Source organism: Mustela lutreola, chromosome 1 (assembly GCF_030435805.1).
Source record: "Mustela lutreola isolate mMusLut2 chromosome 1, mMusLut2.pri, whole genome shotgun sequence".
Taxonomy (NCBI): Eukaryota; Metazoa; Chordata; class Mammalia; order Carnivora; family Mustelidae; genus Mustela; species Mustela lutreola.
This window is the reverse complement of record NC_081290.1, coordinates 7,198,820-7,211,681: the sequence shown is the minus strand read 5'-3', so window position 1 is coordinate 7,211,681 and position 12,862 is coordinate 7,198,820. Positions and strand designations below refer to the sequence as shown.

Sequence of the window (12,862 nt, the reverse complement as noted above, 5' to 3'; positions counted from 1 at the left end):
GGCACCTTCATGTCTCAGGGACTCACTCTTGGTCACCCACACGGGAAGATAAGGCATCAGAATTGCAACCAGTGTTTCCAACTCCAAGATCCACGCTCTAACTTACCTGTGGCCACCCCCTCCCCTTCCCTCTAGACAGTTCTTCTCTCAAGAAGCAAACCAGGGACTGGTGTATCACGTCCCTGGGCCGTATGATGAAACAGAAGGAGCCCCGGAAGGACAACTCGCTCCGTTACTCTCCCAAAACTATTCCTGTTTGTGTAGACCGTGACCATGACAGCTACTTGACAACATAGCTTTCTGATGCTACTGCCCTTGGTTCCTCCACAAAAGCAACAAGAAGAAAAAGTCGTAAACTCTGATCCGAGGCCTGTGAACAGCGTCTTCAAACCACCCGGGTCAGGAAGCCTTTGGATAACGTCTTCCCCATCCTGTTTGGAATTTTTTTTTTTTAAGTAAACCACACAGAGGGAAACACTGTTGAGTACTTCCAGAGAGATTCTTTCTCTTCTAGAGAAGACGCTAACAGGAGAGAAGATTTGAGGGGATTTAAAGGGTAGTGAGGGCGCGGTTGTCCACAATCTGACCCTCAGGACAGAGGAATGAGGTCTGTCCTGACGAGAAGCTTCTGGTTGACAAATGCTGTCTGGAATTTCCTCGCTGACTTCTTACCCTCACACCGCAGGCCCTGATCCCTGTGGTCCGCTGTGCGAATGCAAATTACCTGAATCAGGCTGCGTGACTCACCCAGGCCCCTTTAAAGCAACCTTGGCTTCCAGGCCGCGACAGCTCAGCGTGGGAACCATGGCTCACGGGCTCCGCTTCTCCGACTGGCTGTTGGTCTGCTGGGCGGCGGTAGCTGTGGCAGCAGGTAAGGGTTTTGTGTTTATTCTCCTGTGGGTCCCTAATTAATAAGTTCCGTGAAAAGACAAGATTTGGTTGCGTAGCTATAGATATCCATCAATCAGAAGTGATTTTGCCAGCTTCCACCAGCTTGTCTCTCTGCCTACTTGTGATCTCTCTCTCTGTCAAATAAATAAAATCTTTAAAAAAAAAAAAAAAAAAAAAGAACTGGAGTCACTGTAAGTTAATCACAACCGTCACCTTTTAGAAAGAAGCTAAAATTTACCGTCTGAAGACCTTGGTCCTACTCTCAGCCTCTAACTGCATGATGTCAGACGTACTTAACCTTTCTGGTACCAGTCCCCTTGCACGTGAAGTGACAGAAAGAGTAGTAGGGATAGGGTTTATGAGGACCGAAGGAGCGATCGCCCGAGAAAAGCTCTTCCAGCTTCTAACACGGTAACCAGTCGTGACTGCCGTAGAGCTAACAATTTCCTCCCTTACAGCAATGTCCGCCTCTCACTATCCCCAACAGCACAGTAATTTTGAGGCTGCTTAGTCTCTCTTTGTTAATAGATTTAATTAATCGCAACTAGTTATTTCACAGTTCACCTTAGTTCCAGAACCAGATACTGTTCAGGGAGACGAGACCCAGGATCAAACCAAGTCCCTGCGGGCTCTGCAGAGGCTCGGCCAAACCCGACTCATCCCCCAACACATTCTTTGCTCCCCTCCCCCAAGGCTCACATAGCGTGGAGAGGGACCGAGACCTCACGGCTGGGGAGGACCACCAGAGGTCACCTTGCCCAACCTCTGCCCGAACTCTCTCGATCAGAGAGAGAGGAGATGTTACAAATAACACCAGCCCCGTTCCCAAGACCAGACTCCCAAGCCTCACCTGTGGAAGGTGATATCTAAAAGAGGCATTGTAGGGGCACCTGGGTGGCTCAGTTGTTAAGCGCCTGCCTATGACTCAGGTCATGATCCCAGGGTCCTGGGATCGAGTCCTGCATCGGGCTCCCTGCTCAGTGGGGAGCCTGCTTCTCCCTCTCCCACTCCTCCTGCTTGTGTTCCCGCTCTCTCGCTGTGTCTCTCTGTCAAATAAGTAAATAAATAAATATCTTTTAAAAATAATAGATACATAGAAAAATAAGGCATTGTAAAACAGAACTAGCCACCTGACATCTTTCCAGAAAGTGAAGCCTCTTCAGGGGGAATCATTGTAAATATGCAACTGAACGAGTTATAATGAGATTGCAGGTTTGTTCACATCTAAAAACCACTAATTAAATGGTCAGATTTGACTTGTGGATCTGGCTCACGCTTCGCCGCCGTCCCTGAGACGGCTCGGAAATCCTTCCCGTGCAGCTCTCTTCTGTCTGGGCAGCCAGGGCTCCAGCGGGCGGCTCGAGGACCCAGTGGGTGTCAGGACTCACCCTGGCCTCTCCCACTGCGAGGCTGCTCCCTCTTCCTGCTCTCACCTCCCCCGTGCAGCTCTGTCTCGCCATCAGGACAGCATTGCCCCGCAAAGGCTTTCCTACGACCCAGCTGGAAACTGCAGGCTCTCTCTGTCGCTGACGTCTGTGAACCGTCATCAGCCGCGGCTCGGGCCGCATTCCGCTCGGTGTCCCAGAGCCGTGTCGTTGCAGCACCTGCCCTCCTCTCCAGGCCCGGGCCTGTGTCTTTAGCATCCCCGCGTTTGCCACAGCACCCGGCACAGCAGAGTCTGCACAGGGGAAGGGGCTAGTTGGGAGCACGGAATGGAAACAGGCCTTGGTGACACTCGCTGGCCTCCAAGCTCTTTCTCTGTAAAACTAGAGATTTGCCAAAATAGCCGGTCATGCTGGGGTCTGCAAAATAAACTCAGTTGCCCGTTATTGTGTGAGAACTCATCACAGGACCCGTGTTCCTTTCTGGCTCACCTCCGGAAGCACCCACGATTCCACGAGCCGCATAAAGGAAGAACGGCACACTTGAACTCCATGCATAAAGCTTACTTCTCTTAAAAATCAGTACTGTTCATCACAGACCGGCTGTTGTCTGCCCAAATAACCACAGACTGCAGGTAATTGTGTGTTTGTTTTTCGTTTTAAAGAAAAGGAACTTCTCATCCTTTAAACAACAAAAAAAAAGTCATAGCTTTTGGTATGCTATGCATTTCATGTCTAGACTAAAATAAATCCACTTAAAGTTGATATCCAAACTTCAGGCAATATTTGGGCTTGATGTTTTATTATGCTCTAAATTCAAATGTAAGTTATTATTGAACATTTTCTGGGACTGGAATTAAATACTCACTGAGCTTCACAAAAACCTACAGAGAGCCTTCAGCACCTGCCTGTCTTTCATCCAACTTCTTGACTATGTCCTGGGTGGCTCAGTGGGTTCAGCCTCTGCCTTTGGCTCGGGTCATGATCTCAGGGTCCTGGGATCGAGCCCCACATAGCGCGCTCTGCTCAGCAGGGAGCCTGCTTCCCCCTGCCCCTGCCTGCCTCTCTGTCTGCTTGTGATCTCTGTCTGTCAAATAAATAAATAAATAAATCTGTAAAGTATGATCACATGAGCCCAAGAAAATGGGGCTTATGTTGATAGAATCTTTCCATAACGTTCAAGATGAATAATAACAGTAGAAAACACCTAGTAAATGCGTACTGTGGGTCAGACGTGTTCTGAGCTCTTTACATATCTTATTTCAGATAATACAACAAAGCAGTGAGTATTATTCTCTCCTTTTTCGAAATAAAGAAAAGAGACTCAGAAAAGTTAAGGAACCTGTCAACGGTCAAGGTTCCTAAACGGGAGAACGCCGGGAGCCTGGTTCTAGAGTCTGTGCTTTTACACACTATGCTCTTCTGCTCAAAGCGTTTTCAATCTGCTTTGAAATAGTTGGCCTACTTTGGTCTGATTAAGGTCGCAGGAGGGCTCTCATGTATGACCTTCAGTGCCTTTGGTGGCATGTTAATATGTTACATATTAAAAAACATTTATTTATAATGATCACATTATCCCTGAGAGGTGGAAAGATGGTGACTTTTGCAATTACAGAACAGAGATTTCTCTCGATCGGTTGCATTCCACTGCAGGCCCTGAGCTAGGGGTGAGAAGACACTGGTCTACAGGATGGCCATGTGGGTATTTCAGTGGATGAGGAATATAACCACTGAATAGTCATAACCTGGCTGATGAGTATTCCAAAAATGGACTCCCAGGGTGGTGTGGAAATATACTGCCAAGGGCCTTAAGCCAGCCTCAGGGTAGGAAAGGCTTCCCCGAGGGACTGAGGCATGAACTCTGCTTAAGAGTGATCCAGGCAAAAAGGACAGGAAATGGTGCCTAGACCTCTGGAACCAACGTGGTAAAAGCTTGGGACCATTGATGTTTTTGCCAAAATAGCTTTTGTGGAGTAGGAAAAGCATAGTCATATTCTAGTAGATTAAATATGAGGGGAGGGGTGGGAATTGAGCTGGAACTATGTAGACTTTTCTCTAAAGTGAGAGAAATAGGAACCAAAGAAGTTCATGGCAGATCACTGACGTTTCTTTTCTGAAATATGAGGCAAGGTAGTCTACTTAGAAAGACAGACTTTTGAAGAGAATTCTTCAAAGGAATGAAGAATGAGAATTTTGAAGAGGCTTTGAGAAGAATGTCAAAGGTTTAGAAGACAGCAGGATGGAGCAGAACAAGGAGAAACAAAAGAATGGATGAGCAGCGTCAACTCAGCCGGAGCTGGAGACCATGAACTGCATCAACCTCCTCACTCAGATGTGTGGCCTTACCCTGGGACAGTTTCCCAAATCAATCCCTGTGGTTCCCACATTTCAGAACACTTGTGCCGGCCGACCAGTGACCTGAAATAGTCATCATGTATCTAGTTTGCCAGAAGAATGTAGTTTTATGTGGTCCTGCCACATTCTTGGGTTGGTTGCTGGGACAAGCTTGTATCTTGATCTGGAGACCTTGGAAATACCCAGAAAAGAGCCCTGAACACTGCTGGATCTCCCAGAATTAGAGAAAAGTTGCCTAGCTGGCTCTAATACCCCACAGTCAGCAGGGAGATTTCGTGAGTAGTGTCCGATTTAAGAAATGAGATGAACACGAGAGGCAGGTGGTTGGTTTAACAGCTGGAATACAAGCATACTGAATAGCAGAGCTCGGGCCTAGCTAAGTCTGATCTAATAACAAAAGTGTCAAGATGGAACTTAAGAACAAAGCTAGCTTCTCCGCTAGGGACTGGATTCTCCTCTTACAGAAAGTTTTCATGTTACAAAGGTTCAGAACTGTTCTAACTGTGTAGGAGAAAAGAATAAGTGATGTGGGATTTAATCATCTTCTGTGGTTTGAAACAACTTAATCTAGTTTTAGTCATAGGGTTTCAATACTCAGCAGCCTGGGTGGGTATGCAAGAAAGGGTCAGTATTTAATTCAAGGAATAGACGCCCATTCAAATTAGCTCAAGAAAAGAGTAGAGTTGGAGGTGGAGTGATTACTAACGGCTATGTCCATGAGCCTTGAGCACAGCCAGGCTTCAGAAGGATCAGCCCTGGAAAGTCAAGAACCAAGGCCACTCTCATCACCAAACTGTTACCACGTAGTCTCTTGTCTCTCTTTTTTTGGGTCTTCCCGTGCTATAGCTTCTATGGAAAGACTGGCTTCCCTACTTACAACTGGCCAAAACCTAACACTCTTGTCCTTCCCCTACACTTTCTACTACCATCTTCCACCAACTGAGTCTCTTTGTTGAAATTCTCAAATGAGAAACTGATTGGTCATTGGTCAGCCAATGCATGAGCTGAGTGTCCCTCCGCCAAGGACCTGTAGGGATTCCCGGGGGTTGTGGGTAAAACAGAATCTCCAGAAGGAGCTACGGACACGGGCAGGCGATAGGCATTTCCTGTCCGACCAAGAAATCTGATCTAGGTTGTTCTAAAGGCAAGGGGAATCCAGCTCTTTGTTAGCAGTCAGCACTCTCAGCCTCCTGTGGGGCCTTTATTTTTCCATCATGCACACTCAGCCCATTTCAGGCCTGTATTGTAAGCCTCCAAGAAAGGGAAGGAATGATTTTCTGAAGGAAAGCTCACTACTTCATAGCCAGTTCAGTGGGCTGATACAGAGAAGTAGAGAAGACCTGGACACCAGAGTCCGATCCAAATTTCTTCTCAAAAACTAATTTCATCCTGGTTCTCAGTGCTGGTTCCCCTTCCTCGCTGCTGGGGAAGTGAAGCAGACCTCTTGGATTAACAGCCTTTGGGAGGGGCGGTTATTTTTATTTTCTTAATGTTAATTCTTTTTCTCCACTGAACTTCCTTTATTCAGTTATAATTTATGAACAATAACATAGACAAATCTTAAATGCACAGACTGATCACATTTTACATATACACGTATATGTGTGTTATATGTGTAAACATGTGTGTAAATGTGTGTGTGTGTGTGTACCTCCACATCCATGTGACAACCCCCTGGATCAATCTCAAGAATTCTACTTTTTCCACAAAATAACACATACCTTAAGTGTAAATTAGTCACTTTTTGAAAATTTTTTAACCACAGATCAGTTATATAAGTATGTACACTTTTATGTCCAACTCCTTTTGTCCAACGTAACACCCATGGGAGGCCTCCATGCTGTTGTGATAGTATCTCTTCCTTCTGGTGGCTTCTTTTCATCGTGCACACACAGCTTGGTTAGCCATTCTCCTATTGGTGGACACTTGCCCTGTTCCCCAGCTCAAGTTGGTGTGCATGAGGCTGCTACGAACATTCCCAAGGTAGTCTTTTGGAGATGCACACACTCATTTCTCTTGGGTACATTCTCCAGTGTGGGACTGCTGGGTCATGAGGTGTGTTCATGACTCATTCTTTTTTTTTTTTTTTTTTTTTTTTTTTAAAGATTTTTATTTATTTATTTGACAGAGAGAAATCACAAGTAGATGGAGAGGCAGACAGAGAGAGAGAGGGAAGCAGGCTCTCCGCTGAGCAGAGAGCCCGATGCGGGACTCGATCCCAGGACTCTGAGATCATGACCCGAGCCGAAGGCAGCGGCCTAACCCACTGAGCCACCCAGGCGCCCGTTCATGACTCATTCTGTTGGACCTTTGCAGTTTTGTCAACCACCTTTGAAGCCTTCTCTCGTTCTCTCTCCCAATCTTTCCACCCTGCTACCACCTAAAGTATCTCCTTCCTGCTTCTGTGATCAAGCCTGTTTCCCTGACTTGCCTACTCCTCTCCACAGGACAGAAAGAGGGAGCCACCCCTCCTGCAGGCTTGCAAGATAACGGAGGCCCTACGGACTGCGAGGTCTTCACTCTCACCCCTCCACCCCCCAGGAGGAATCCGGTGACAAGGATCCAGCCCGTCACAAGGACACCAAAGTGTCCCTTTCATTTTTTTCCATGGCAAGGACCTAGAGTCCCCATTAGGTTTCCACACAGACCTTTCCTTCCTTGGAGGTGCAACCACCGGTTTCCGTTTCGTCCATTTTTTTGGCCATACGGTCGCCTTACTCCTCACTATAGGTATATTCCCAGGGGAAGGCTCTGGAGAGGAAGCTCATCTGAGGAAAGCAGATGGAAAAGAGAAGTCCCAAATATGTGGAAGCAAAAGAAGCCACTGGCGCAGAGAAGACTCTAAACCGATTTCTGCTTTCTTCTTCCAAACGAAACCAATTGAACTTGAAGTATCTTAAACACCACAGACTAGAAGTTGTTCTTCTTGTCAGCAGGGAAGATACTGGTTTATAGGTTATTCAGGTTTGCTAATGGGAGCGGTAACTGCATTACTTTACTTTATCCCCGACTGTTAAGATCACAGGATATTGATGCAAATAAAATCCTCCAACAGGTGGTTCCGGGAATTCTTATACAGACTGAGATGACAGAAGAATCAGCTCTCTCTTCTCAATTAAAGTGAAAACATTTAAAGAAACTGATATAAACCAATGAAAACATTAATGACACCTTTTCTACTCACTGGAAAATTTACAGAGCAGGGTGTATTTACAAAGTGAACTTTAAAGGAAATTGCAGAAAACTGAGAGTTTTATTTTATTCTCTGTTTGGCAGTGGTGTAGATAGGGGTTATTCATTTATTTTTTTATTGAGGTGTTATTGACATAATATTCATATTAGTTTTAGACATGCAATGTGATCATTTCATATTTGTATATATTGCAAAATAATATACCGTAAGTCCTGTTAGCAACCATTACCATACACAGTAACAATTTTTTTCTTGTGAGAACTTTCAAGATCCACTCAGTTTCCTATCAACAACAACAACAAAAGAATTATAAAAATTAAAACAAAACAAATTACGGGGAGTCTAAGGTAATACCTTGAAGATATCATAAACTAAACTACTTAACTTAAAAAACTATTTTTAACTGTAATATCTAAAGTTACTTTAATGTTGACTGTTTAAGCAACCCCCTCCTCTCTCTCACTGTTTCTCACATTATCTTGTCCGGATACTAGCTTAAATTGTATAGTTCCCCTAAAATTTTCGACATGTGTCTAGGCCCAACCGTCTGATTAAAAGTTTACGTGGATGTTCTGGTGACTCTAGAGCTCCATGGACGTTAAGTTCACTCAACTCTAGGAACCTGAGAGTGCCAGAGAAGTAAGTCCCGCTGACTGCATTCACCGGGTATCGCTCTAGTCATTCCATAAAACACCGTCTCCTGATTGTGCCGCTCACCTTGCCTGGAACATGGAAACCTGGCTTTTGCATGTGAGGTCAGTGGTTTACACCTGTTCCTCCCAAGAACTATGTGCAAAAGTTGCTGCTGCCGCCACTGTTTCGACGGAGGGAAGAAAGGAACCTGAAGACCTGAGGACGCTGGGAGTGTTGCCTGGGAAAGGGAGAGACCACACTGTTCTGCCGTATGAAAAGATAAAAAGAAAAAAAATCATTTCCTTCATTTACTTCATAGCTAATTGTCTTATAACAGATATTTGCTTCAAAATTACGGGCTTAAATAAAACATATTTGAAATCCTCGCTAAGAAACTCTTTATTTTGTAATATATTTGCTCAATCTTTTGCTTTCTTTCTGACTAGAGGGGCATAACCAGAAAGGGGCCAACATAGGGACACCTGGGCAGCTCAGTCAGTTAAGCATCTAACTCGATTTGGGCTCAGGTCATGATCTCAGGGTTGTGGGATCGAGCCCCAGGTCAGGCTCCACACTCGGTATGGAGTCTGCTTCAGATTCTTTCCCTCGCCCTCTGCCCCTCCTCCCACTCATGTGCACGTGTGCTTGCTCTCACTCTCTGAAATAAATAAAGTCTTTAAAAACGAAAGAAAGGGAGACAGAGAGAGAAGGAGAGAAGAAGGAAGGAAGGGAGGAAGGAAGAAAAAAGAAAGAAAAGGGCCAGCCTTGGGCAAACCTGAAGACAGGGAAAAGGTTTGCGTTGGACTCTCACCTCCCTTTCTGGACCCCCTCTATGCCAGCATGTGCTCACAGGGCCACAAGTTGCCCAAACGAACTTGCTTGGACTGGGCTTTCTCTCCCCAAACATGAGAATTTTGCAATCCCAAACTCAACTGTTCTGAAACCTAGTCCATGAAGACCTGGCTGGTTTGATAGATAAACCTCAGGACACTGAGACAAACTCACCAGCTTCAGGGCTTCTCTCACTGCATCTGTTGGAGAAGGCAGCCTGCACCTGTAGTGTTTCACAGCAAGGACTGTTTTCAGAATAAGGCCGGGTATGACTGCATCATTCCCCACCCTCGGCCATGCGTCCAGTTGCCTATATGAGAAGTGCCTACATCTGTAATTGAAAACACATGCTTTCATGAATTTTTTTAAAAAAACTACATCCTTTTGCCTAATAAATTGTTCTTTAAAAATACAGTGATGAGGCACCTGAGAGGCTCAGTGGGTTAAGCCTCTGCCTTCAGCTCAGATCATGATCTCAGAGTCATGGGACTGGGCCCCACATCGGGCTCCCTGCCCAGCAGGGAGTCTGCTTCTCCCTCTCCTCTGACCCTCCCCCCTGCTCTTGCTCTCCCATTCTTTCTGTCTCTCAAATAAATAAATAAAATCTTTTTAAAAAATACAGTAATGCTGGGGTGTGGGCTCTGCCCTCCACGCAGAGTCCATTTAGGATTTCCTCTTCTCCCTCTGCCCCTCCCCTTACCCTCCCAATCCTTCCCCCTTCCAGTAAATAAACAAATCTTAAAAAAAAAAAAAAAATACAGGGAAGCCTAGCAGGTGTGTTGACTCAGGAGGAGAACAGTCTTCATCGCTAATACTTCAAAGTGAATTTATTTATCAAATATGTTCTTCTTAGGGGCACCTGGGATGGCTCAGTTGGTTAAGTCTCTGCCTTCAGCTCAGGTTATGATCTCAGGGTCCTGGGATCGAGCCCCACGTTGGGTTCCCTATTCAGCGGGAGCCTCTTCTCCCTCTCCCTCTGCTGCTCCCCCTGCTTAGGCATGCTTGCTCTCTCTCTCTCTCTCTCTCTCTCTCTGTCAAATAAATAAAAGAACTGTGAAAAATATATATCCTCTTAGTATACAGGTGATACTTGTGGCTTTTGAAGCAATGGCAGGGTGTGATAACTCTTGCCTGCATCTTTGTTTTGTGGTGTGAATAGCCTGTGCAAGTCTAAAGTTCCAGTCACGCTAAAGAGGCGTGACCTGAACCTAATCATCAGACAAGCCCAGACTGAGGATCTTTGACAAAACACCCGCTACGTACTCTTTAGAAGTGTAGATGTCATGGTAGACAAGGTCTAAAGGAGATTAGAGAGGCATGAGGAGCACCTGGCTGGCTCAACTGGAAAAGCATGTGACTCTGGATCTCACGGTAGTGAGTTCAAGCCCCACAGTGGGTGTTGACGTTACTTACTTACTTGCCTACATACATACATAAAATTAAAGAGATAAGATAACTAAATGTAACATATAGTCCTAGAAGTGGGAAAGAGAGGAGAGATTGCCAGAAAAGATATTATTGGGACAGCTGGCAAAATTTTAATGTGGACCATGTTTCAGGTCTTAATGTCAGTGTTAAATTTTCTGAATTTGATGATTATGTAAGAGAACATTCTTACATAAAAATATGAAGTATTTGAAAATATGAAGTATTTGAAGTACTTGACTATGATTTCTGCAACTAAATCTCAAATTATTCAGGAGGCAGCCAAACCAGGAGAGGAAGGACACGCAGGCTGCATGGGGTTTGCTACTAAATGATTGGTTTGTTGTGCATTAAAACACCAGGGTTTGCTAAGCTCCTGATTAAAAATGAAAAATTCAGAAAGAGTGGAATTATTTTATAAATATTACTTTATGGCACCTGCAAACTTAATTTAGGAGGTGTGTAAGTTTGGTGGCACTTCTATCACCAGATGCCACATAGTGGGTGGCTTAAACAATCCGAATTTACTTTCTCACAGTTCTGGAGGCCGAAAGTCAAGAATCAAGCTGTCAAGAGGATAGCTTTCCTCGGAGGCCTCTCTCCTCCGCTTGCAGATGGCTGTCTTCCCCTCTTCCTGTCTCTTTACATGGTCTTCCCTCTGGGCATGTATGCCCAGTGTCTTTCCTGCATATGCAAACTTTTTCTTCTCTATTTTGTTAAGATTTTATTTTTTTATTTGTCAGAGAGAGAGAGAAAGAACATAAGCAGGGGGAGCAGCAAAGGCCAAGGGAGAAGCAGACCCCCCACTGAGCAGGGAGCCCGATGTGGGACTTGATCCCAGGACCCTGGGTTCATGACCTGAGCTGAAGGCAGAGCTTAACTGACTGAGCCACCCAGGCGCCCCTAAATTTTCCCTTCTTAGTAAGGATACCAATCAGATTGGCTTAAGGACCACTCTAAAATCCTCATCTTAACTTAAATCGCCTCTCTAAAGGTCCTATCTCCAAATAGAGTCACATTCTGAGGTCCTGGGGGTTAGCACTTGGACATATGAATGTTGGGGGATAAATTTGGACCCTAACAGGAAGTATCCAATTTTGATAACAGTTAGCAACTAAACTCCTAGAAATGATCTAGAGAAAGCTGGCTTTGATTCTAAAGAAAAGAGCATTACAATGCTCAGGTACTTTCATACATAAAGAAATAAAGAGAGAATCAGCACTTTCCTGTTTTAAGCACAGAGCATATTTGACTTGTTTTTATAACAAAATGTAAGTGACTATCAGGTTCCCAGTAGAACCTCCAGGCTTGTTCTAAAGAGACACAAAGAAAACAAGGATGGAAGATCCAAGAAAGAATAGACACAAACTGAAACAATGTGCTTGGACCATTGGTTCCATATACCGCAGCAACTCCTAGGATCAGTGCCAAGTAAAACCGCTGAGTCATCATGAAACAGCTCTAAACTGGAGACACCAAGTCCATCCATCCACAGTAGAACTGATGAATCGTTACTGTATCATATACCCAAATACTGCACAGCAAGGCAGGACCATGGATTACGGCTTCACACAACAGCATAAATCAATTCCACAAGTTCATGTTGATGAAAAGAATTCAAATGCAAAAGAATAAGATTTGGGCGCCTGGGTGGCTCAGTGGGGTTAAGCCGCTGCCTTCGGCTCAGGTCATGATCTCAGGGTCCTGGGATCTAGTCCCGCGTCGGGCTCTCTGCTCAGCAGGGAGCCTGCTTCCTCCTCTCTCTCTCTGCCTGCCTCTCTGCCTACTTGTGATCTCTCTCTGTCAAATAAATAAATAAATAATCTTTAAAAATAAAAATAAAAATAAAAATCTTTAGTGCTGCAGTGTGTGGGAAATATGTAAATACATGCTAACTATAATTGTAGGTTTATCAAGCAAGCACTCAAATATCTATGATCAGTAGTTGGCAAGCTTGTGTAAAGTAATACTTCACTGATAAGTCAGACAAACAAGGACAAATACTGGGGCACCTGAGTGGCTTGGTCAGTTAAGCGGCTGCCTTCTGCTCAGGTCACAATCCCAGGGTTCTGGGATCGAGTCCTGTATTGGGCTCCCTGCTCAGTGGAAAGCCTGCTTCTTCTTCTCCCTCTGTTGCTCCTGTTTGTGCTCT

General features: G+C 45.0%; 1 protein-coding gene and 1 long non-coding RNA gene across 2 annotated transcripts; one reads left to right on the top strand and one right to left on the bottom strand.

Moving 5' to 3' along the window:
* Nucleotides 1-801: 801 nt before the first annotated feature.
* Nucleotides 802-7,694, top strand: ODAPH (odontogenesis associated phosphoprotein). Its single transcript, XM_059153736.1, has 2 exons — nt 802-871; nt 7,076-7,694. Exons 1-2 carry the CDS (start codon nt 805-807, stop codon nt 7,471-7,473), a joined length of 465 nt encoding a protein of 154 aa, XP_059009719.1. The 5' UTR covers nt 802-804; the 3' UTR covers nt 7,474-7,694.
* Nucleotides 7,695-8,179: 485 nt separating this feature from the next.
* On the bottom strand, nt 8,180-12,862 carry LOC131818948 (uncharacterized). The gene is made up of 3 exons (XR_009348982.1): nt 12,723-12,862; nt 9,460-9,616; nt 8,180-8,718 (listed from the first exon to the last, which is right to left on the bottom strand). It is a non-coding gene; the product is annotated as an uncharacterized LOC131818948 (long non-coding RNA).